We start from the raw sequence: 20,693 nt of genomic DNA, 5'->3' as shown, positions 1-20,693 counted from the left end.
CAAATGGGTAAAGTAGACATAGGAATAGTTTAGCCCAGTGGGGCTCTGTGTCTGAGCTGTGTTATTATTGCTTATTGACTCCTGGTGTCCTCCTGCTGTCTGTTTGCCCTGGAGTGCCTACACTTTAAGAGAGGGAGCGGGGAGAAGCAGGCCAAGCACACACAGTACTTTAAGCATAGACGCCCAAATTCATTGTTTTTCTCCTCCCCTCCTCCTAATTATAACCCCAATCCTTTTGGGGAGCTGAGCCCAGCTTGAGGTTGGGAGCAGAGCAAGGTCCCTAGACACACGCACACTGAGGGTGGCTCAGCGGCAGAAGCCAGCTCTTCTTCTGGAGCCGCTCCTTCGCCCCCTGACTTGCAGAGTGAGCATGCTCAGGAACCACTGCAGTGAGGAGGGGAGGTGGAGCGAGTTTTGTCATTTCTTTCTTTTGTTTCCACACTTACAGTTCTGTAGCTGGCAGGTGGTTCACCCTCCCTAGCCCTTTAATGCTCTCTAGGTAGGGCTGGGATTAAGGGGCGGCCTCCTTGGGGAGGCGGGTGGGGGCTGTGTATGTGTGTACCTCTGACACTGAGGGCATGGGCTTGGTCTCACTTTATTTGGCAAACACAGGCCAACTCAGACTCGGTGCTGGACAAATGTCCCTGGGCCCTGGGAGCACACGGGAACACTCTCACTATTCCATAGGGAGTGGGAGGTGAAGACAGGATTTTCAAATGGAGAACCTGATACTGAGGCCAGCGGAGGAGGGAGACTGAGTGCTTTGTCTCCCAGAGACAAAGAGGAGGGAGGGAGGGGTGGAGGGAGAGAGGGAGAGGCCCCAAGAGCCTTGTTTGTCTCCTGGGGTGCTTTTTGGAGGCTCCAGCTGCGCTCTCGCTACTCATTTTGTCTCCAGGGTGCGTTCAAGTCCTTACTAACTGGTGTCCTGGGAACAGCTTAAGAAATTGGTTACCAAGTTCTTCGTGCTGGGCTGAGGCCCCCAAACATGTGGACCTCCCAAGGCACAAGCTCCTTCAAGTTCAGAACCCCTGGTTTCAGATTGTTTACCTGAGAAGAGAGGCCTGACTTGTCCCAGCTGGTCAGGTTGTGTTTGCCCATGACAAGGGCGCCCTCTTTGGCTGGGAAGCACAATGGTTCATCTCCGGGGAGGTGATTAACCTGGTCTTTGGAACTGTTCACAGCCTGCTCCGTCCCAGGGGGCCCTGGGGTCAGAAGTCGGGTCTGGTAAATGGGCATCACTGACAAGCATTTGCTGTGTGGCTCCCAGGGCCCAGTGACAGTGCTCTGTGAGGGAGCCCACACTGACCTAAGGACTTTCTGTGAGAGCCTAGTCTCTCACTTCTCTGGCACTTTCCATCTTTCCAAGGCGGTAGCAAGGAGTCTGCTCATTGTGAGAGCCAGATCACATTAGGGGATGAATATTTCCTTGTTATGCCAACAAAACCCGGAGCCTCTCTCCTGGGGCTGATGATGGCTTGTTTGATTGCATGCAAATTTGCAGTTTCTTCAGCTTTTCCAGCAGAAGACAGAGTACTGGAGTCTGGAGCTCAGGGTGTAGACGTAGTAATAAAAAGCTCCAAGCCGTAAATGCTCAAATAACTGACGTTAATTTGCAGGTAACTCTACTACACAATGGACATTGTAGAAAGATCCTTAGGTCACTTTCTTTCTTTCTTTTTTTTTTAAATTCTGTCCATCTGGGGATTGTCAGCAAGGGCTGAACCTCATAAAGGGACCTTGTCTTTGTCCTGCAGTCCTGTCTGCAACACGAAGCCCAAGGCTCCAGGAAGCTGGACCGGGCTGCAGCCAGCCTATGTAGGGCTCTAGCTCATTAGAACAGGCACCCCTTCCTCAGGACACTTTACCACCAGCTGCGGGGAAATTGCCATAATAAAAATTAAAAATATACCTAGAATGTAAGTATGCATGTGTGTGTCTACGATGTGAACAGTAGCGTCTGTGGTGTGTTGCCACCATGTACTGTGTGACCTGTGGAGCTATACTCGATGGCCATGGCCTTGGCTTTGCTTCTGCTGGGAGCTGCAGGCCCTGCAACCATGCTCCTGCTCAGGATCACTTCCCCTTGAGTCGAGGGGAGGTCATATCCTGCTTTTTCTACTGCCATCTGAAGGTGAGGACCCTTTCATGCCTCTGGCTGCAGAGCTCTCTCCATGTACCTCGTCAGAACTCATCCTCAAGATGACCAGTCTCTCCTGAGCAGACTGAGCGCGCCAGTTATTATTACTCAGCCTTCCCATGGGGAATCATCCATCACTGCATCAACCTCAGGCAGGCGTCTGGAGCAGAAGAAACTTCTTTTCATCAATGTTAGGAATCTTAGGCTCATAAAAACTCAGAGTGGGGAGAGATTCTAGAAGCTCTCCAGTCCAGCCCCCTGCCCACTGCATGAACGCTCTCCACAAACTGTATCCAGGTAGACAGGTGGTGCTGTAACCTTGACTTGAAGAGTCAAGTCTTTGAGACGTCCTTGCTGGAATCTTCCCAGCTATCTTGCAGAGCTCGGTCCCAGGCGGCCTTCTTGGGCCTCTGATAAGTCTCTCCTTTTTTTTTTATCCCCATTTGAAGATAAAGTCCTTCCTCATGGCCTTGAATACTGGAGGAGCAAGATCCTTCCAGGCTGGTTTCTCCGGGTCTTATTGAGGTGTCCACGTCTAATCGTACTCCCATCGGTCACCTAATAGTCCCTGATCGCCTGTTTTCCCCGGGCTCCGAACTTGGTGTTTATTCAGTGAGCACAATGCTTATTCCCTTTGTTCTTTGCTGTTCCTGTCTGCACATTTTCTCCCTCTCCCCTTCCTCTGGAACAGCGTGAGGTCCACCGTAATTCCTCTCCACCAGGAAGTCACCTGTCCGGCACAAGCTAACATTTGTAAATACTTTGAATGCTTACTTTGAATAACCATAATGCGTCCCCTCGATAGCACAAAGAGGCACATAAAAGACTCATTCTGTTGGGAACGCTATTCACTCTTCACGTCCTCATGAAAATTGCCCAAGCCTTTTATTTGCAAAGTATACACCCAGCTCTTTTGACTGTTTCTGCTCGCAGTTGCACGCTGGCAGGGAGCTCACAGGCCTGGAGGGAGGTGATTTAAGCACAAGGCACTTGGCCCAGGTGCTGAGTGCCCTGGCAGAGCTGGGGGCTCCCTGGCCAGGCCCACTCCTGGCATTCCTCCTTCTTCTCTCAGCCTCTTCCATTCACCTAATTGGGTGACTTGGCCTGGAGTAGAGTTTTCTCAGAGATTGGGAAAAATTTTGTTACATTCATTTGCTTGGTAGAACAGTTGTGATTGATAAAGAGACTGTGGTTGAGAGTCTGGTCCAGGGAAGGTCAGTTCTCAAGGAAAGACCCTTCTGACCCAGGACCTCCAGAGGAGTTAGTCGTCAGATGACAGCACTGTGACCGACCTGGTTTTACAGACAGGGTGTCCACCCACTGTACCCCAGGGATGCTTAGCTCAGAGTTGGGATGTGAACACAACTACACACACCCCCTTCTCCCATTTGCAGAGTGACAACTGCTCTCTTGAGTCTCTTTTGAGTTATGTGTAGGCTAAGGAGAGAGGATTTATTTTGCATGCTTTGCTGAGGTCCAGGCATCCAGGGTGCCGTCCCCAGTTTCACCTGGTGTCCTCATGTGCTTACTTTCCTGCTCTGCAGCTCAGTTTTCCCTCTCTAAGGTGAACAGAGCTCTACCTACACCTGACCGAATGAGCAGGCTTTTCGTTTAGAGCAAATTCGCTCACCGAGTGCAGGGTGGAAGGGGCAGTGGGCCCAGGAGCTTGTGGTGGGACAGGAGTGACCTTGGCCACTGTGTCTTTGAGGGTCTAGCCTTATGGCAGAGATCAGGGGCTGCCATAGGGTTTCAAAGATTTCCCTCAAGTTAAGTAGAACATGGTCTTTAGGGGACTTATTTGACAAATCCTTGAGGATGGTCAGCTAAGGTCTGTGTACTCAGGCTTTCAGTTCAAAAGCCTCCCTAACATAACAATCTCAAAATCTTTGAACAAAATATGCCCTGAGTGGCTTTCTTTCGCTTGTCCTTTCCCCTGGTGAGGACAAGAATGAGCAGGAATCTAATGGTACCATTCACACATACTTATTGAGATGCTTTGTATGGCTTGAGTGATGCTAAAACTGTGCAAGGTGGATTTGCAATCTTGTTTAAGGGGCAAGACACATATGAGAAATTGAACCACCAGGAAAGAGAACAACAGAAATGCTATCTTGGGTCAGTAAACAAGGAATTGCCAAAAGAATGGTAAGTGGCATGGCAGCTCAAGGGCATCAGCTCTTATCACAGAGCTGTCACCTTTCCTTGCTGGGGGCAGGAAGGGGGAGTGGTTCCATCCTAGAGCTCCAGCAGACCCCACAGTAGGAGCCCAGGGCTGGCACTTGGCCCTTGCTCTCCCAGCCAGCTGAGGCCTGCCCTGATCCCTGAGAATTGTTCAAATGCCTCCAGGAGACCAGTGTGGAGGGTGAGGCGGGTCCTTTGGAGGCCTCGGTGCCATCTCTTCTGGCTCTGGGGACTTCTGTGACATATTCAGTTACCCTACTTCTCATGAGGGCTCTTGCTTAACTATCTCAGAGAAAGGAACGTCCAGCTCCTTGAAAACCATCCACTTGCAGGAAATCCGTCAGTCAGTTTCACGGGGTCTTTGTGAGCCAGATCGTGGAATGTGGGTGGGAATCTGAGTCCAGCCAGAAGTTATAAATAGAATCAGCAAGCCTCTTGCATCCATTCTTGCTGGCTGACCAATGAGAAACTGTGCCCTGCCACCGGGGTGAGTTCTTGAACCCACTTCTTTGGACCAGTTCAGGCACCAGGCGCCTCCATACCTCCTCCAGGGGCAGTGCAGGACGCCCACCCCAGGGCTGGAAAGCTCGGGGCTTGGCTGAACAATCTTTCACTTTGTATGTTAGCCTCTCCTTTCTTTGCTCACATCAGCCCTAGGAACGCGCCCCTCCCTTCTCCTTTGTCAGCTGTTTGGGAACAAACACAACAGCTAAGCTTCAGCTCTCTTGCTCCTGCTTGTTCTCCTCCCCCATACCTCCTGCCACCAGGGAGATGTGCTTCTTTTCTCTCTCCCTCCCTCCAACTGGCTGGCATCTCCGGGGAAGAGGCCTGGTCTTCTTTAATGAGCTGAAAATGTGATTAAGATGGGCCGCAATTGGGTCTGCACCCCCACGCAGGCAGGGTGAGGTCATGGATTGATGGAGCTGCGGCTGGAGTGCTCTCGCCAGACTCTGGCACCACAGACAAGAGATGGAGGAAGATAGAAGGAGCTGCTGCCTGGCACTGGAGCCAGGGAGATGCTGGAAGTGTGCAAATGAGCTGACCATCTTTTTGTCTCGCTGCCAGAATGGTTTAGCAGAGAGCTGAGGAGAAGCCTTTTCGAACTGTTTGGCTAGTATTCACAGCTGGCCAATGATGATAGTTACAAGCACTTGAGTGCCTTCCTGCGTAATCCCATTTAATTTTATTTTGCATCAACCTTCTGCAGTAGGTATTTCTCTCTGAGTTAGGAGTTAAGTTCTGCGGCGAGTGACAGGACACCTAAAGTAACGACAACTTATGCAGTATAGAAGTTTATTTCTCTCCCATTGTAAAGAAGCTTGGAGTGGGAGGTCCAGGGCCAGTACAGGACCCCATGGTGTTGGGATCCAAGGTCCTTCTGTCTCATTTCTCTGTTGTCCTCAGCATGGGGCTTCTACTTCATGGTCCTAGATGGCAGCTCAAGACTCAGGCATCACAACCACATTCCAAGCAGTAGGAAGAGAAAGGATGGGGAAAGAAGTGCCCTTTCCTTTTGAGGGCACTTCCTGGAAGTTGCCCATGACCCTTCTGCTTATGTCCTACTGGGAAAAGCTTAGTCCCATGGCTACCCCAGCTGCAGGGGAGGCTGGGGAATGGGTTCTCACTTCCCAGTGGCTGTATGCCTAGGGGAAAACTGAAAACAGAGGCTCCTATGATGAAGAAAGAAGAGAACATACTGGGTCCCTTTCAATCTCTCCTGCACTCTCCCTCCTTAACAGGTGAGGAGACAGATGTGCAGAGAAGTGAGACGATTTTCCTAACGTCACACACTCTGGAAGTGATGGGGTTGCGACTCCAGCCCACCCATGTTTCTAACGCATGTGCTGTATCCACTGTACTGCGCTGTCTTCTGACATGATTGTTAGGAAACAAGGCACGGAGGGCTGCATGCATCGAGCGCGAGGAAAACCTTGGGCACTGATTTGATGACAGGTGACTGGCCTGTGGGATGGAATCAAGGTTTGAGTCCTGATGGTCACCCCTACACTAGTGCAGCGGTTAGCAAACTGTGTAGTCCAAGGAACCCTTTCCCTCTTACAAATGATAAGGACTCAAAGAGGTTTGTTTATGTGGGTGATAGCTATGGATATTTACCATATTAGAGGTAAAAACTGAAAAGTTTAAAGCATACTAATTCATTTAAAAATAATAAACGCATTATATTTAACATGAATAACATTTTTTAATAAAAAATAACTATACATTCCAAACATAAAAAAAGTTTCGGGAGAAGAAGGACATTGTTTCACAGTTTTGCAAATCTCTTTACTGTCTGGCTTCAGAGAAATCAGCTGATTCTCATATCCGTTTCTGCAGTCAGTCTGTTGTGACATCATACATCACGTAGCCTCTGGAAAATTCTGCTGTGCACTTAGGAAAGAATGAAAGCAAAAAGGACAGAGAAGATCTTAGTATTATTATGAATTAGTTTTCACTTTATGGACCCCTGAGAGGATCTTGGGAATCTGTAGGGGGTCCCCGGACCACATTTGAGAATCGTTGACCTAATAAATTCTTCACTCTCTCCATGCCTCAGTTTCAAATCTGAAAGACTGTGTTTATCTAGCCTTTCCCCGGGGAAGTTTGTGTTTTTCGAAGGCGTCTTCAGGCTTCTGAAGAGCCGGTTTGTGGGAGGGGGTGATGAGGTGTCCCTGAAGCGCTTTGTTGAGCTGGGTTAGAAGAGAGTGCGCTCAGCTGTGGAGGGAGGAGGGTTTGTGTCTGCCTTTCCCTAAAGCAGGAAGATGGGCAGACTCTGCGGAGGGCCTTCCGGCCTGGGGGCTCTGTGAGTCACAGCCTCCCATGGCTGGGCAGGGGGCGAGAAGCCAGAGGGGCTGCCCCAGCTCTCCAGGAGCTTGTCTCCTGCTGCTCTGCCCACCTGACACAGTGCCGAGTGTGACCATGCCCAGTTCCCAAGGACGGGGGAGGTCGGCGGAGACGTGCCAAAATGCTGGATGGCTTGGGTAAAGTGAACACAAGTCCATTCACCAAATCCTAAAGCAGATGGCGTAACCTGGGAATCAGAGAAAGGCGCCCATGAGAACTTCAGTGAGCAAGTAGCAAACGAAGGGTCTGCAGACTGGCATGGGCAGGAAACCTGAACTTATCTGGAGAGTCTGGTTAGGTTTGTGATATGACAGGGGCCACAACTATCTGCCAAGACAAGCTGAGGCCACTCACCCATTAGCACGGTGCCCCAGGGCCAGCTGGGCCTTTCCTGTGGTGTCTTGGCAACACTGGGCTTCAGTCTCAGGGTTTGGTTCGACCCTAATTACCCAATTTCTCCTCCTGCCTGAACTTATGCTGTTGGCCTTGCCTGCTTGGCCGTCCTCCTGCCCTGAAGCCGAAGGCCTGTGTAGCATCCAGAGCCCAGCTCAGACTTCGCCTCCTTTCAGGAAGCCTTCCCTGGCATCTCAGATGCAGGTTCCTTCCAGCTGCAGTTGGCCGCGTCACTGGGGGGTCACCTTTACGTTGAGACCATGTCTTCAGACTGTTCTGTGAACGTTCCCCACGGAAACACTTGGTTCAGGTAGATTGAAAGCTCCCTGAGAACTGGAGACTGTGACTTACACATCCTTGTCTTCGTCACTGGGGGGTTTGATCCAGCACTGCCTCATTGCCTAGTCTGTGCGCCCTGGGAATTCAGCTCCTGTCTTTGAAAAACTGCAGGGAAATGGGGGAGATGGCCGCAGAAATGGATAATCTCAGGACAAGAGTAGACGCACCAAGAGGGAGCATCTAACCCGGTGGGGTGGGGACACGGGGAACTGATCTGAGAAGCCTTCCTGGAAAAGGTGGCTCCTGAGCTGAGAGGTTGAGCAGGAGTTAGCTGGCCCGAAGCAGGGGGAGTTAGGGGAGGGCCATGGGGAGAGGAAGAGGGCCATGTTCCCTTGTTAGGCTTCGTGAGGCCCAGGGGAAAGTCTGCTTTCTGTTGTATCCTTTGTGCCTGGCACAGGGCAGCAAATTGAACGCGGTGTCGGGAGCCGTTCAGGACGCCATCAGTGATGCAGAAGGTGGGGGTGGGGAGGCGTGAGCTGGAGAGTTAGGCTGGGCTCAGATCATGGCAGGCCTGGCCTTGCTGCCTCGCTAATGGGCCGGCGCTTTGCCCTCTAAGCTGGAGTGGGGCATAGTCAGAGTTGTCTTTGTATTAACCTGGACACACTGCTGGAGACCTAGAGGCCACACAGCCAAGGCTGGTTCAGCGAAGGTTTGGTCACCTCCTACTGGTCCGCGTCTTTACTCTTGGTCTGAGAGGACTTGATGTTGGCTCCATCTTGGACTGATTTCTCTGGAGGCGTCCTGTCTCGAGGCCTGGCCTGGCCTGGCAGGGCCACCTGGGCTAGCACGGGGAAGCCTGGGAGGCACTGACAGGGAGGCAGATGTGCCACCGTGCTGCAGCCACAGGCAGAGGGCAGCCCGGCCGCAGGGGTTGGCGGACATCTGGAAGTCCTGCCTGACCCTCAGACTGTGGTCACTCTAGTAGGCCAAGGCTGAGAAGAGGGAGACTCGAGGGCAAGATGGGGGTACAGACTTTTCCTTTTGACTCTGCTGAGAAAGAAATCCTAGCCAGGTTTCAAGTGCGTACAGTAGAGGCCGAAGGAATTGTTCTAAGAAGAGAGGTGGTGTTTCTGCAGAAGTCCACTCCTATCCTGCAGGCAAATAAGCAGAAAACACCCTTCTTGCTAAGGCTTTCTATAAACCATTTAATACCTCAAGGGACCTCCCGGAAAATGTGCTTGAGCACTGTTCCCACTTTTCCTCTGAGCAGGAAAAAGATGAATGCGGGCCAGCTGGAGACAGGCCATGCTGGGCTCTGCCCACCGTTGCTCGGAGACGGGAGGGGACACCTGGGCTCCTGGGTCTCTCCTTTCCTCTGGCTCTACTGGGTCTGCTGGGGAGAGCCCTGGCGACCTGGTCCCTGTGCCTGAGGGAGTTGGTCCTGTGCAGGGACTGCTCCAAGCCACAGTCCTACAGCCCAGGTGATGGCAGCAGTCACTAGAAAAACCCTATAACATTGCCTTTTTAGAGTTATTCTCTGGTTCTAAATTGTGGGTAGGGAAGCAGGTAGGCAAGAGCCCAAGCCTCTGGCCCCCTTGGGGATGTCCTCAGCTGCCCCCAAGGAGTCCAGTAACCTCACTTTGTGGGTGTTTCTGGGATGGGATGGGGCAGGTGGTATGGCAGAAGGGAAAGAACCAGACGCTGGCCTCAGTGCAACTTGCCGGTGATGATGAAGATCTTTAGACCCACCTATTCTGAAGAAGAGCGGGACCCTGACCCATGCCCCACTGGAAAGAAACCTACTGTGTCCTGGGGGAGTGTGACCCTCCCAAATAAAAGATTAACAAGAGAAGCCCCTCTATTCACCATGGAGCCCCCAAGAGCCTAGTGAACTGATAATGTTGCCAGGGCAACCATTCATCCCTGTACAGCCCAGGGAGATCAAGATGGGGAAAGGGACAAAGGTGTCCTTCTGTCCTACTGGTGACATGCTCACCATTCTGGAGAATAAGCCTAATGGCAGGAGGGACAATGGAAGGGATCTCTCTGGTGGCCAGGATATCGATGATGATGATGATGATATGAGGTCCCCATTCATTAGGCTAAACCTTCTATGTGCATTATTTCATTCCGTCTTCACTTCAGTCTTTTCAGGTAGGCACTGTCAGTATTAGCCCCATTCTACAGAGGAGGAGGGGTCAAGTCAACAGCCCAAGGTCACACAGCTAGCCTGTGGAAGGGGCGGAACTTGGATCGGGCTGTGAAGTCCCAACAAGTCCAGGGCAGGACTCCTCCTGGCATTGTCTCAGACCCCTCAGTTTCCCCTGTGTCAAGTGCTTAAGATGGCAAATGGAAGGATGGGTGTCATCACCTGAGACCTCACTGGTCACGGTACCTGTGACAGCAGTCTTCATTCATCCACTTGGCCCCATTCATGCTTGGCGCCAGGCTCTGTGCATCTTCACACCACCCACGAGGCTGTGCCTGTTGCTATTGTCCCCATTCACTCAAGGACACCCTTCTCCAATAAGAGGAGGAGATCTGCCTCAGTCCCCACCGCCAGGAAGTGGCAGAGCTGGGCTTAAGCCTGTACTTCTTCTCTAATTCACTTTAGGTGTGGAGTCTCCAACCCAGAGGGGTCACTCAGCAGGGCGGGTCACCGAGGGAGTGCTGCTCTCAGCAGTCTGCTCCCAGTGTGCAGAGCTGCTAACCGTGCTCGCCCGGGAGTCGGCCAGCTGCGGATCTGCAGTGCAGCGGCCTGGGCGGCTGCTGCTTTTCTGAGTCACAGAGGGAACCAGCTGTGCCCAACTTCTTGGGCCTGCTGGGCCCTAGACCTGCCCTGGATCCCCCCAGGGCCTGCGATGATCAAGGTGCGGCTGTAGCCTTCTGCCCTGCCTGCCTGGTTCTGATGGCAGAATCTGTGCAGCCTGGGCGGGGGGCAGGGTCCCGGTGGGCAGGACAGGGATGTCCCTGGGACCACAGCACGTCCCTGGTGCTGCCGGCTGGTTCTTGTGGATGGTGAGCAGCCCTGGGTGAGGTTTCTATTCCCCTAGGCTTTCTGTGGTGCCACAAAAGACGAGCTCCACCGGCTGGTTCCTGGCTTGCTCTGGCTGTACTTTGTACAGTTCCAGCAGACTGGATTTCCCTCTCCTCAAAACTGGTCATTTCTGTCTTCTTTTTTTTCTCACTGTCCCCTTTACGAACACTGATTTGCTCAGGTTTCCCCTTCAGGACTCAGCCCTCTATTTAGATACTCTCGTCTTTCTTTTTGTCTGAAGTCCTTTCACTAACTGCTGGCCTCCGGTTGGAGAGCATGCCTCTGCATGAAGGAACCACTGCAGCCACTGGGGATCACTTATAGCGACAATACTGGATTGTGTCAGATCCAAGACATTGCCGATTCTAAGACACGTCCTTGCTCCATGTATCACTAAGAAGGAAAAAGCTGCCAATTAAAGCTGTGATTGTAAGATGTGCCCCAGTTTTTGAGATGTTAAACTGTGAAAAAGATGTGCATTTAGCATCATTAAAGCACAGAATGCAGAGATGTTTACAAATACAACACAGAGGAGTGTTTATACTACCGTGTTACAGGAGTGATCAGTGACAACAATTCCAAACCTGCCTTGCGTTATTGAGTTGAGGGTATCAACAGAGCGGAAATAGCCATCGCCTGGCAGTGTCTCCGGGACATTTCGTAGGATCCTAGCATGTCTTTTGCTGATGGGAACTGGTCCGGACTGGTCCCGGGAATCACCTCGGGAATGTGTGAAAAAAATGTATTGCTGAACAGCACCCGCAACGGACCGAGGTTAAGTCTCTGGCAAGGCCCGGGGATCTCGACTTCGTCAAACTCCTGTCCCACCTCCTTGTTTATAGTGGAGCAGACCGAGGTCAGGGAGGGGAGGTGACCAGGTCAGTGCAGAACAGGTGCTGGTCAGCATCCCTGGGCCCTGCGGAGTTCCGGTGATCTCCAAGTCCAGCACTCCTTTCACTCTTCTCTCTGCTCTTTCCCTTCAGAGGATGCTGCCTGCGCTGCGGGCAGTCCCAGGGCCTTGCACTCTGCATTTCCAGGGCTCTGGGACATAGCTTAGTCTCGGTCCATTTCCCCTAGCAGGAGTCCAGTAGCTTTCCTTTGAGGATGGACTGTTTAATTGGACAAATGTTGATAAGCACCTACTGGGAGCCCCATACCGTCTCGGTGTGCGGGGCATCCTTGGTTTCCAGGCAGGGCTAGGTCTCCACAGCGCCACCCTCAGGGAGACACTATGTGAATGCACCCAGGAGCCAGGGCCGCCTGGCTGCGCCTTTGCTGAGGTAGCATCTCGTTCCTGCAGGACATGTGGGAGCGGTGCCAACTTCTGAAGACTGTCTCGGTGTTTGCCCGCTGCCACCCGCTGGTGGACCCTGAACCTTTCGTGGCCCTGTGTGAGAAGGCGCTGTGCCCGTGTGCCCAGGGGCTGCAGTGCTCTTGCGCTGCCCTCCTGGAGTATGCGCGGGCCTGCGCCCAGCAGGGGATGGTGTTGTATGGCTGGACGGACCACAGCGCGTGCCGTAAGTCAGGGTTTCCTCCCCGCTGGGAGGTGCTCTGGAGGGGGGGCTGAGTGGTGTCTGTCCTGGGGCGTCACTCAGGAAGATTTCGGGCTGTGCCACGCTCATGTGCCTTTACCACATCCCCTACCCCCCAGCCAGCCAGTGCCTGCCAAGCCGCCACGTCCCTGGGCCCGGTTCCTGCCCTGCTGCTGCCCTCTGCCACCTGGTCATAGACCACTGGCCTGCAGAGGGAGTCCCCTCCCTTAAAAATGGGAGAGAGGCTTGAAAGACCTTGCCAAGTTTCCCGTGTCATTTCTCCTCTCTTGCTTCCCCGTGACTCCCCCAGGAAATCCATCCTCTGGACTCGAAAACGTGCTCCGCCTCCGACCAGAATCTCAACAGTTGTGCAAATCAGTTAATGTCCACTGACTGCCTGTCTGACTGGACAAGCAGTGGCAAGTTGGCCAGCCTGTCCCCAGGGGTGATCGTGGAGATCTGGGCTGGCTTTGGTTAAGTTCTTCCCTTTCATTAAACCAACCTTCTCTCCTCCAGGCATGATGCTCCCCATTCCTTTCCCCTTACTTCCTGGTGCCAGTGGTTTTGATCTTCTAATCTCATGGATCCTAGTCATTGTCATTGTCATCATCCCCAAATTATCACGATTAAGGTGGAGCTTCCGGGGTCACCTTGCAAGAAGCCTCCTCCCTCTCTAGACCTTCCACGTGTACATGCACAGCCAGTTTGCAATAATTTTGCAGATCGTCTGGACTGATAGAGACCGGAGAGCAGGCCAAATGTTTACACTATGCACACCTTTTCCAGTTTGTGTTTTTTTTAGCTTGTAAATGTGAGGCTTTCATCTTTGCTCTGGGGGTGTGAGAAAGGTGGTTATTAGCAGCTGGGTTCTCCTCTGTAAGGCGGGGTGGCTGTTTTTTTGGTTTTTGAAGGTGGGGTCAGGCGTACCTGAGGTGTCTTGGAGGAGAGGGGGTGGGGGCATGTGTTTGGTGTTGTGAAGCCCAGTAAAGAGGGTTGGCATGTTCCGGTCCTTCAGATGGCCTGAGCGTCAGTCGGCCCCGGGGTGGAGAGGGAAAGGAGAGCCAGTCCTTGACCCCAGGGAGCGAGGCCAGCAGGGAGCACAGATGCTGAGGTGATAAGCTTTGAAGGCAGTCCTGCTCCACAGTGGGATTAAATACGGGATGACCGTCACTGTGCGGGGAAAGTAGGCGTGAAGGAGTGTGCCCCGTGCCAGGTGGGGCATTTGACTGGGGCCACTCTCATCAGGAAGAGGAGCCCTTAAGAGCAGGGATGTGATGGAGGACACTATCACCCCCTGCTTGGTCCCAGGAGGCCATTCATTTTCAGCCCAGCAGAGTTTGGTATCACCTGGAGAGGGTTTTAGGTGAAAGAGACAGAGGAGAGAGGAACAAAAACATGCAGGTTGTTCACGAAGAGCAGATGACCAAGGGGAAGGGGTGGTGGTCCAGGGGACCCCACTGAGTCTTAGTCAGGGCTTCTTGAGCTGGAAGATGTTCTTTCAGGGGAGGGGCAGTTGGGTGGGGCGGCCTTGGAGGGGATGTTGGCCATTGGGGTGCCATTGGGGTGGAGATGGCCCCTGGGGCCCTGAAGACAGAGGACAAAGAGGGCACGGAGGCTCTGTGTACAGCGTGGCTGGTGACATGCTGCCTTGGAGCGAGCTGCTCTGGAGGGACCACTGGTTTTCTGTTTCAGGACCGGCCTGCCCTGCTGGCATGGAGTACAAGGAGTGTGTGTCCCCTTGCACCAGAACCTGCCAGAGCCTTCACATCAATGAAGTGTGTCAGGAGCAATGCGTAGATGGCTGCAGCTGCCCTGGTAATGAACTTCCCACTTTATTTACAGATCTGAGACCTTGCCAGTGCCCTTGGCTTGGGGAAGCCAGATGAAGGCCACTTGTGTTTATTCCCCTTTGCTGAAATCAGAGGGCTTTTATTTCTTTTTTAAAAGTCTTTGTACAGAGGGATCAGGATTGAGCTCGTATTTATTTTTAATTTACGTTTTCCTGTTGTGTGTACTGTATTCACGAAATCACGTGTGACTAAGGAATAGAAGGATGGTCTGGGCTCCAACAGTAGGTTTGTCTGGGGAGCACAGGGCCCCATCTGAGCTGCGGCTTTGTTTTCTTAGTTGAGTGTCAGGGAACTGGTCTGGGAGAAAGATGTTTTAAAACGTTTCCTGGGTTTGCCATGAGAGCTCAGCTGAAGAGGAGCTTTGCACTGGAATGTCTTTCTCGGGAGAGACTTCGTGAGCTTTTGGTGAAAAAGTCTGTTTAATTATTGAGGGTGAGTCCTGTGCGTTTCGACTCATGCCTTCCCTCCTGGAAGACCCTGCACTAAACTCTTGCCTCCACTTCCTCATCTGTGGAATGGAGGTGAATAATCTTCCCCCTCTCTCCCATGGCGTTAATGTGAAAGGGAAACGTCCCACAAGTTCCCTGTGCTTCCTGGAAGAAGCCCTCGGCCTAGACTCACGGCTTCCCTACTGCAAGACCTTGAACAAAAGTCTCTCCCTCATTTCTTCACCGGTAGAGTGGGGACTAACAATACCCTCCCTCATGTGGCACTAATGTGAAAGGTGAACGTCACACAACCACTTCTTTGAACTTCCTGGAAGGAGCCCTAAATAATGATCACCCATGGGGATTCTAGAGTTGTGAGTTGAGTAATCTTGATGACAAGGCTGAGTCTTTGCCTCAATGCCCTTGACCCCAGAGGGACAGCTCCTTGATGAAGGCCGCTGCGTGGAAAGTGCTGAGTGTCCCTGTGTGCATTCTGGGAAACGGTACCCTCCAGGCGCCTCCCTCTCACAAGACTGCAACACCTGGTAATTGGGGCTGCGCGGTGTGGTCTGGGCGAGCTGCCAGGGGCTCCTTCAGCTCCTGGGAGGGGAAGCTGGGGCAGCAGAGGTGGCGGCAGGTGGAACAGGAGCTGGCCTGGGCTGAGGGCGAAGAGGTTGAGATGGGGGGTGGTTTGGGGAGGGGTGTGGAAGTCAATGATAGGGAGCAAGAATTACATTACAGATACGCCCAGGGGAGGTGGAGGGTCAGGGAGAGAAGGACTCTACATGCACACAACGTCTCTAGCTTTCCCCTCACACTGTGCTTTGATAGATGACTCTCTCTCCCTGAACAGGGACTATATGACGGTCACCAAGCCACACGCGGCTCTTCTCTCCTTGAGATCGTTTAACTACTGGGTGGAAGGAGGCAGCTGTGCCCAGTGGGGGCTCAGCAGGCTGCCCTCCATGGCTCTTTGCAGTTGGCCAGGGCTGCTTAGTTCAAGGCATTTCCTCAAGAAGCTCCTCTGGAAGTTTCCTCTGGCTAACTTTGCCATCCCTTGCACATGGGGAAAGAACTCCTCGCTTCATCTCCAGGCCTCTTGCCTCTGCTGTCTTTCCTGTTGCAGTCTTCCAGGAATCTCCGTGGGCTGCCCAGCGTGGTTCTGGGTGTGACCCTCTCTGCAGCCCTCCCTCCCTCTCTGCCCCAGCTGTGTGTGTGTAGGAGTTTGCCTGCTTAGTGCCTGGGTGGATTTTCAGGGGCAGTGGATCCTCTAGGGTTTTTTCTTCTATCTCTGTCAGGGTTTCATCCCCTTGGCACTATCTCTACGATTCCTCTGTGGCCAAGCCCTGGCTGGTACACCTTTAACCTCATGAAGACGCCTCTAGCATAAGCTCCTTCCTCTCCCAGATCCCTTCCTTTGGGGGCTGTGTACCTGTGATGAGCTCTAAACCCCTTGTGTCTCTGTGTTTGCAGAACTACCCATGACCTGTGCTTCTTTCCCCAACAGCATTTGCCGGAATAGCCTGTGGATCTGCAGCAACGAAGAGTGCCCAGGTAGGGGATCTTTTGGTCATTCCCTCCCTGCTCTGAGTGGAGAGGCAGGTCCTCCCTTACGAGACCGGGAGGGCCACACATCAAGGCACGGAGAAGGTGGCCTCTCTGCACAGGCTGAGTACAACCCCCGACCACAGCTCTGGTCTCAGACACCAGCTGTGCTCACCGCTGGTGGGCCAGCAGGCGGAGGCCCTGCAGTTGCTGAAAGGGGAGAATGCACCTGGGCTAAGGTCTTAGTGTCTTTTTCTCATCACCTGTTTGCGCAGAGGATTAGGTTGAATGAGCTGTAAGAACTGTACAGTCATGGTTGACTAAACAAAGATGATGCAAATCCTTTGGAAAATTAAGAGGAAATAGAGCCTGGTAATTTTTTAAACTTGAAGTGAGAATTTTCTGGAGTGCCTGATATGAAGACCTTGGCATAGTCTAAGAGCTAGGAAAATTAGGCCACCAAATGTTTCCCCCTAGCTTGTCCCTACCCTGGAAAAATCTGTTTAGGAAAAGTTGCCTTATAATCCCTGCCCTTCACTTTCTCCTCCGTTTGGCCCTAGCCCTATTCTATTTACTGCGAACTTTGCCCCCGTGAAGCTCCCTTGTGCCTCAGCCCCAGGGCCCAGCGCTTCTCCTGATGGTTTCCCCTTTGTGGTCACTCATGTGGTATTTGCTATGTGTTGGGCGCTGTGCTAAGCAGTTTGCATATACCACCTCATCACAACAACCTATGAGGCAGGGACAATTTATTCTTGTTTTACAAAAGAGTAAACAGACTTAGAGAGGTTAAATGACTTGCCCAAAGTCACACAGCTGCTAAGAGACAGAGAAGGACTCAGTCACAACTGCCTGACTTCTACTTTTGCCCTTCCACTAGCTCTCCTTCCGAGGCCTTGATCTGTCCCTTTGCAGGAGGGTGTTAGCCATTCTTCACGGGCTCTGGAGAGGCCTGCACGTAGTTAAAGACCAGCTTGGTCTCCGTTCACACACTGGATGGGTCCACACTACTGCGTGGGTCCCCATGTTAGTCGAGTGCAATAAAAAACTGCAAAGCAGACAACCAGACGACAGGCTCCCCTCCCCTTGGTCCCAAGAGGCCATGTTGACTTTGGTGGGCTGGGAGGCGTTGAGCTTGGATACCAGGGTTCCTATTTTGGGTCTATGGCTTTAGGGTCACTTTGGACCTTACCCAGGGCCTGCTATACTGGGAAAATTCTGAAACTAGATGGAAAGTGGACACTACAGCTAGATCAATTAGTCTAGCCCCAGGATGACCAGACAACTAGTTTATCTTCTGCGCAATTCTTGAAGGAAGCACGAAGGACAAAAGATTGCTCTTGCAAGTGATATCAGTGCTCCAATTTAACATAATCATACCCTATGAAAGACCTAAGGAGCCCTTTGAAAGACCTATGAGGTTGCTTCAATTAACCTGTGAAAAAAAGAAATATCTAAAGAATAAGCACTCATTGTATAAGATCTGTGAACCACAGTGAATGGAATTAGGAATTCAACTTATTTTGTTTTGTCAGATTGACTACCAGATTAGGAATTCTTAACAACCACTTTCTATAGGGAGGGTCTTCCCTCCATTCATCCCTCTATCCATCCATCCATCCATCCATCCATCCATCCATCTATCTTCCCTCTTCCCTCCATCCATCCATTCATCTAACCCTTCCTCCCTCCAACCATCCATCCATCCATCCGTCCATTCATCCATCCATCCAATAATTATTTGAATACACACTGTGTACATGATGGAATGCTTGGTCTAGGGAGACAATAAAATCCCCTGGTCTTCAATTCAAAATATAGAAGATAGCTTTGCTAAGGATGCAAGAAATTTTCTTGATGCCTCAATGGGAACATAACCAGTTCTAACCCTGTGGACTACTGGGTGATTTGATATTTTGTCAACAAAACTACTAAGCTCTTGCTCTGCATACTCAAAGCCTCTCGACCCTCTTTCTAGTTCTGGAGTTTAATTTATTATTGTGTTCCAATCCATTTCTACCTACAGCAAACAGGTATACCATCACACATCACTTAATGATGGGGCTATGTTCAGAGAAATGTGTCGTTAGGCAATTTTGTGTGAACATCATACAGTATGCTTACACAAACCTAGATGGTATAGCCTACCACACACATAGGCTGTATGGTACTAATCTAATGGGACCACTGTCATATATGTGTGGTCTGTGATTGACTGAGATGCCATTACGTGGTGCATGACTGTATTTCTACAACTTGACATGATTCAGCTGGCAGTGGGGCTGTCTTATGCCCCCAGTATGATCATTGCTGGTAAAGCTTCTGATGGGAAGGTTCTGGAAGGGTATATGGTTGGCTCTGTTGTAAAACAAAGGGCAGGCTGGGGCTTCTCCACATTCCCTGGAGGAGCTGACATTGTGAGTCTTATAAATAGAGAGCTGGGTTTTGATTCTCCAGAATAAGATGAGAGTATATTAGTTGTCTATTGCTGTGTAACAACTTACCCCCAAACTTAGTAGTTTCAAACAACAAACATTTATCATCTCAGAGTTTCCTTATGTCAGGAATTTGGGTGTGGTTAGCTGGGAGCTTCTGGCCCAAGGTCTCTCAGGAAGTGGCAGTCAGGCTACTGTCTGGGGCTGTGGTCTTATCTGAAGGCTCCACTGGGGCTGAGGGGATCACTGTGAAGCTCATTCATGTGACGGTTGGCAGACCCTGGTCCCTCACCGTGTGGACCCCTCTGTGGGGCTGCCTCATGACATGACAGCTGGCTTCCTCTAGGGTGAGTGACCTCAGAGAGGCTGAGGGAGAGCAGCCAACAGAAGCCGCCGTCTTTTGAAAACCTAACCTCTGAAGTGACATCCTTCACTCTGCTGTATTTTATTCACTAGAAACAAGTCAGTGTGTCCAGTCTCCACTCAGGTGACGGGGTCATACAAAGAGATGAACACAGGCAGTGGAGACCATGGCGGGGCATCTTAGAGGCTGCCTAGCACAGAAGGTGTTGGGTATGGGTGGTGGGAGGGAGAAAAATTCCCCGGGGGGAGCATGGTCCGTATGGGGCGGGGTGGAGCTTCTGTGACCTTAGGCCTTCCTTGCTCACTGCTCACCTCTCCTCTGGTGAGGAGTTAGGGCAGCCCCCCGTAAAGCTGTGGTTTCCCCATTTCCTGGGGACTTCCCTTTCTGTACCTCTGAGCCTTTCCTCCCTTCTCTGCAAAGCGTGCTGCCCAGAGACGCTCTGCTCATTCAATTTTCATTGGACAATGACTTTTTGGTTGGGGTCAACGCCGAAGAAAGGGTTCCTGTTAACGGGGACTGTTCCTCCAACAGATAAAGCTCTGCTTATAGAATTTCAAACTCCTGCCAGAAGAGTGCGGAAGGTACTTTTCTGGAGCTGGGAAGATGTGAGTGGAAGGCTTCTCATTAGTGGCCCGAATCCTATGAGCGTGGAAAGGTCACATAGTCTTAGGGCTGGAGCCCGGGCTGTGGATTTGGTGGCCCGCTGGGATTCCACTTCCCACCGCTCACTACCTGGGCGGCAACCTGCTTAATCGTTGGCAGTATCAGTTTCCTAATCTGTAAAATAGGGGTGAAGACAGCAGCTTCATCCCGTGGCAGCTGTTGTTACCTGGCACACAGCAAGCACTCAATAAGTGTTAGCTGTCTCCATCTTCACAGCTGCGGCTGTTTCATTTAGCAGGAACAGGAGGACTGGACACAGGCGCAAAGGAACCTGGAATGGGGAGAGGCGGTGTGAGGTGGGGGGCGGCTGGGGCAGGTGGGGCAGGGGTGGCAGGAGGGTAAGAGAGCTGGAGCCTTCCTCGGGCTTGGCGGGCTGAGGGGTGGGCAGGGCGTGGGGAGGAGGCCCAAGGACCTGCCTGGTCTGGTGTAGCTCGTTCCTCATTTGGTTTGGGCTAATTTCTGATGCATTCTAGCACAGCCCTGTAATTCAACCTTGGGATTCCAGCTGTCTGTTCTGAAGCCTCCAGGAAGGAAGACAAAGCTCTTCCCTGGCTAACAGAGACAGCGATGAGTAACCAGGGCCGATGCCTCTCCAGGAAGACCACATGTCTCCAGGGACCTGGGCTCGCTTGGGGGATCTGACCCTCCCTGCCCATGGGAAGTCTCCCGTGGCCCACCCTGGCCCATGTGAGGTTTCTGGAGTCACACCAGACCTTGTTCAGGCCAGGCCAGCGCATCCGCTTTCATAGGCAGGGCTCTCCTCCGCTCAGGCTCCATATCCAGACCCAGTTGTATTTATACCCCTTGGCACATGTGCCCAGGATCGGGATGACAGGAGGCTTGGCCTTAAAGATTTGGCTTATGAGAAGCTGCAGGAGCCCCCCATGAGGCAGTGCTGGGTTGTGTCAAGTGCTCTGGGCTCTGGAGGCGGACGGAATGCCCACGTCCTGTTTGACTACTTTGGGGCCTTGGGTGAGAGTTTCTCTGTGCTTTAGTTTCCTCATCTGT

At 52.0% G+C, this 20,693-nt stretch overlaps 1 protein-coding gene across 1 annotated transcript in view; it reads left to right on the top strand.

Annotated features, from left to right (window-relative positions):
• The window catches only part of VWF (von Willebrand factor), a 153,957-nt gene that overhangs the window by 27,514 nt on the left and 105,750 nt on the right, over positions 1 to 20,693 (top strand). Inside the window, exons 7-10 of the mRNA XM_070495034.1 lie at positions 12,172 to 12,388; positions 14,096 to 14,218; positions 15,115 to 15,226; positions 16,189 to 16,235. Of these exons, the coding sequence (XP_070351135.1) occupies positions 12,172 to 12,388; positions 14,096 to 14,218; positions 15,115 to 15,226; positions 16,189 to 16,235 (499 nt within the window). The remainder of the gene's footprint in view (positions 1 to 12,171; positions 12,389 to 14,095; positions 14,219 to 15,114; positions 15,227 to 16,188; positions 16,236 to 20,693) is intronic.

This window comes from Equus asinus, chromosome 22 (assembly GCF_041296235.1).
Source record: "Equus asinus isolate D_3611 breed Donkey chromosome 22, EquAss-T2T_v2, whole genome shotgun sequence".
NCBI lineage: Eukaryota > Metazoa > Chordata > Mammalia > Perissodactyla > Equidae > Equus > Equus asinus.
The sequence above is the reverse complement of the archived record's forward strand: the minus strand, read 5'-3'. Positions and strand labels throughout refer to the sequence as shown.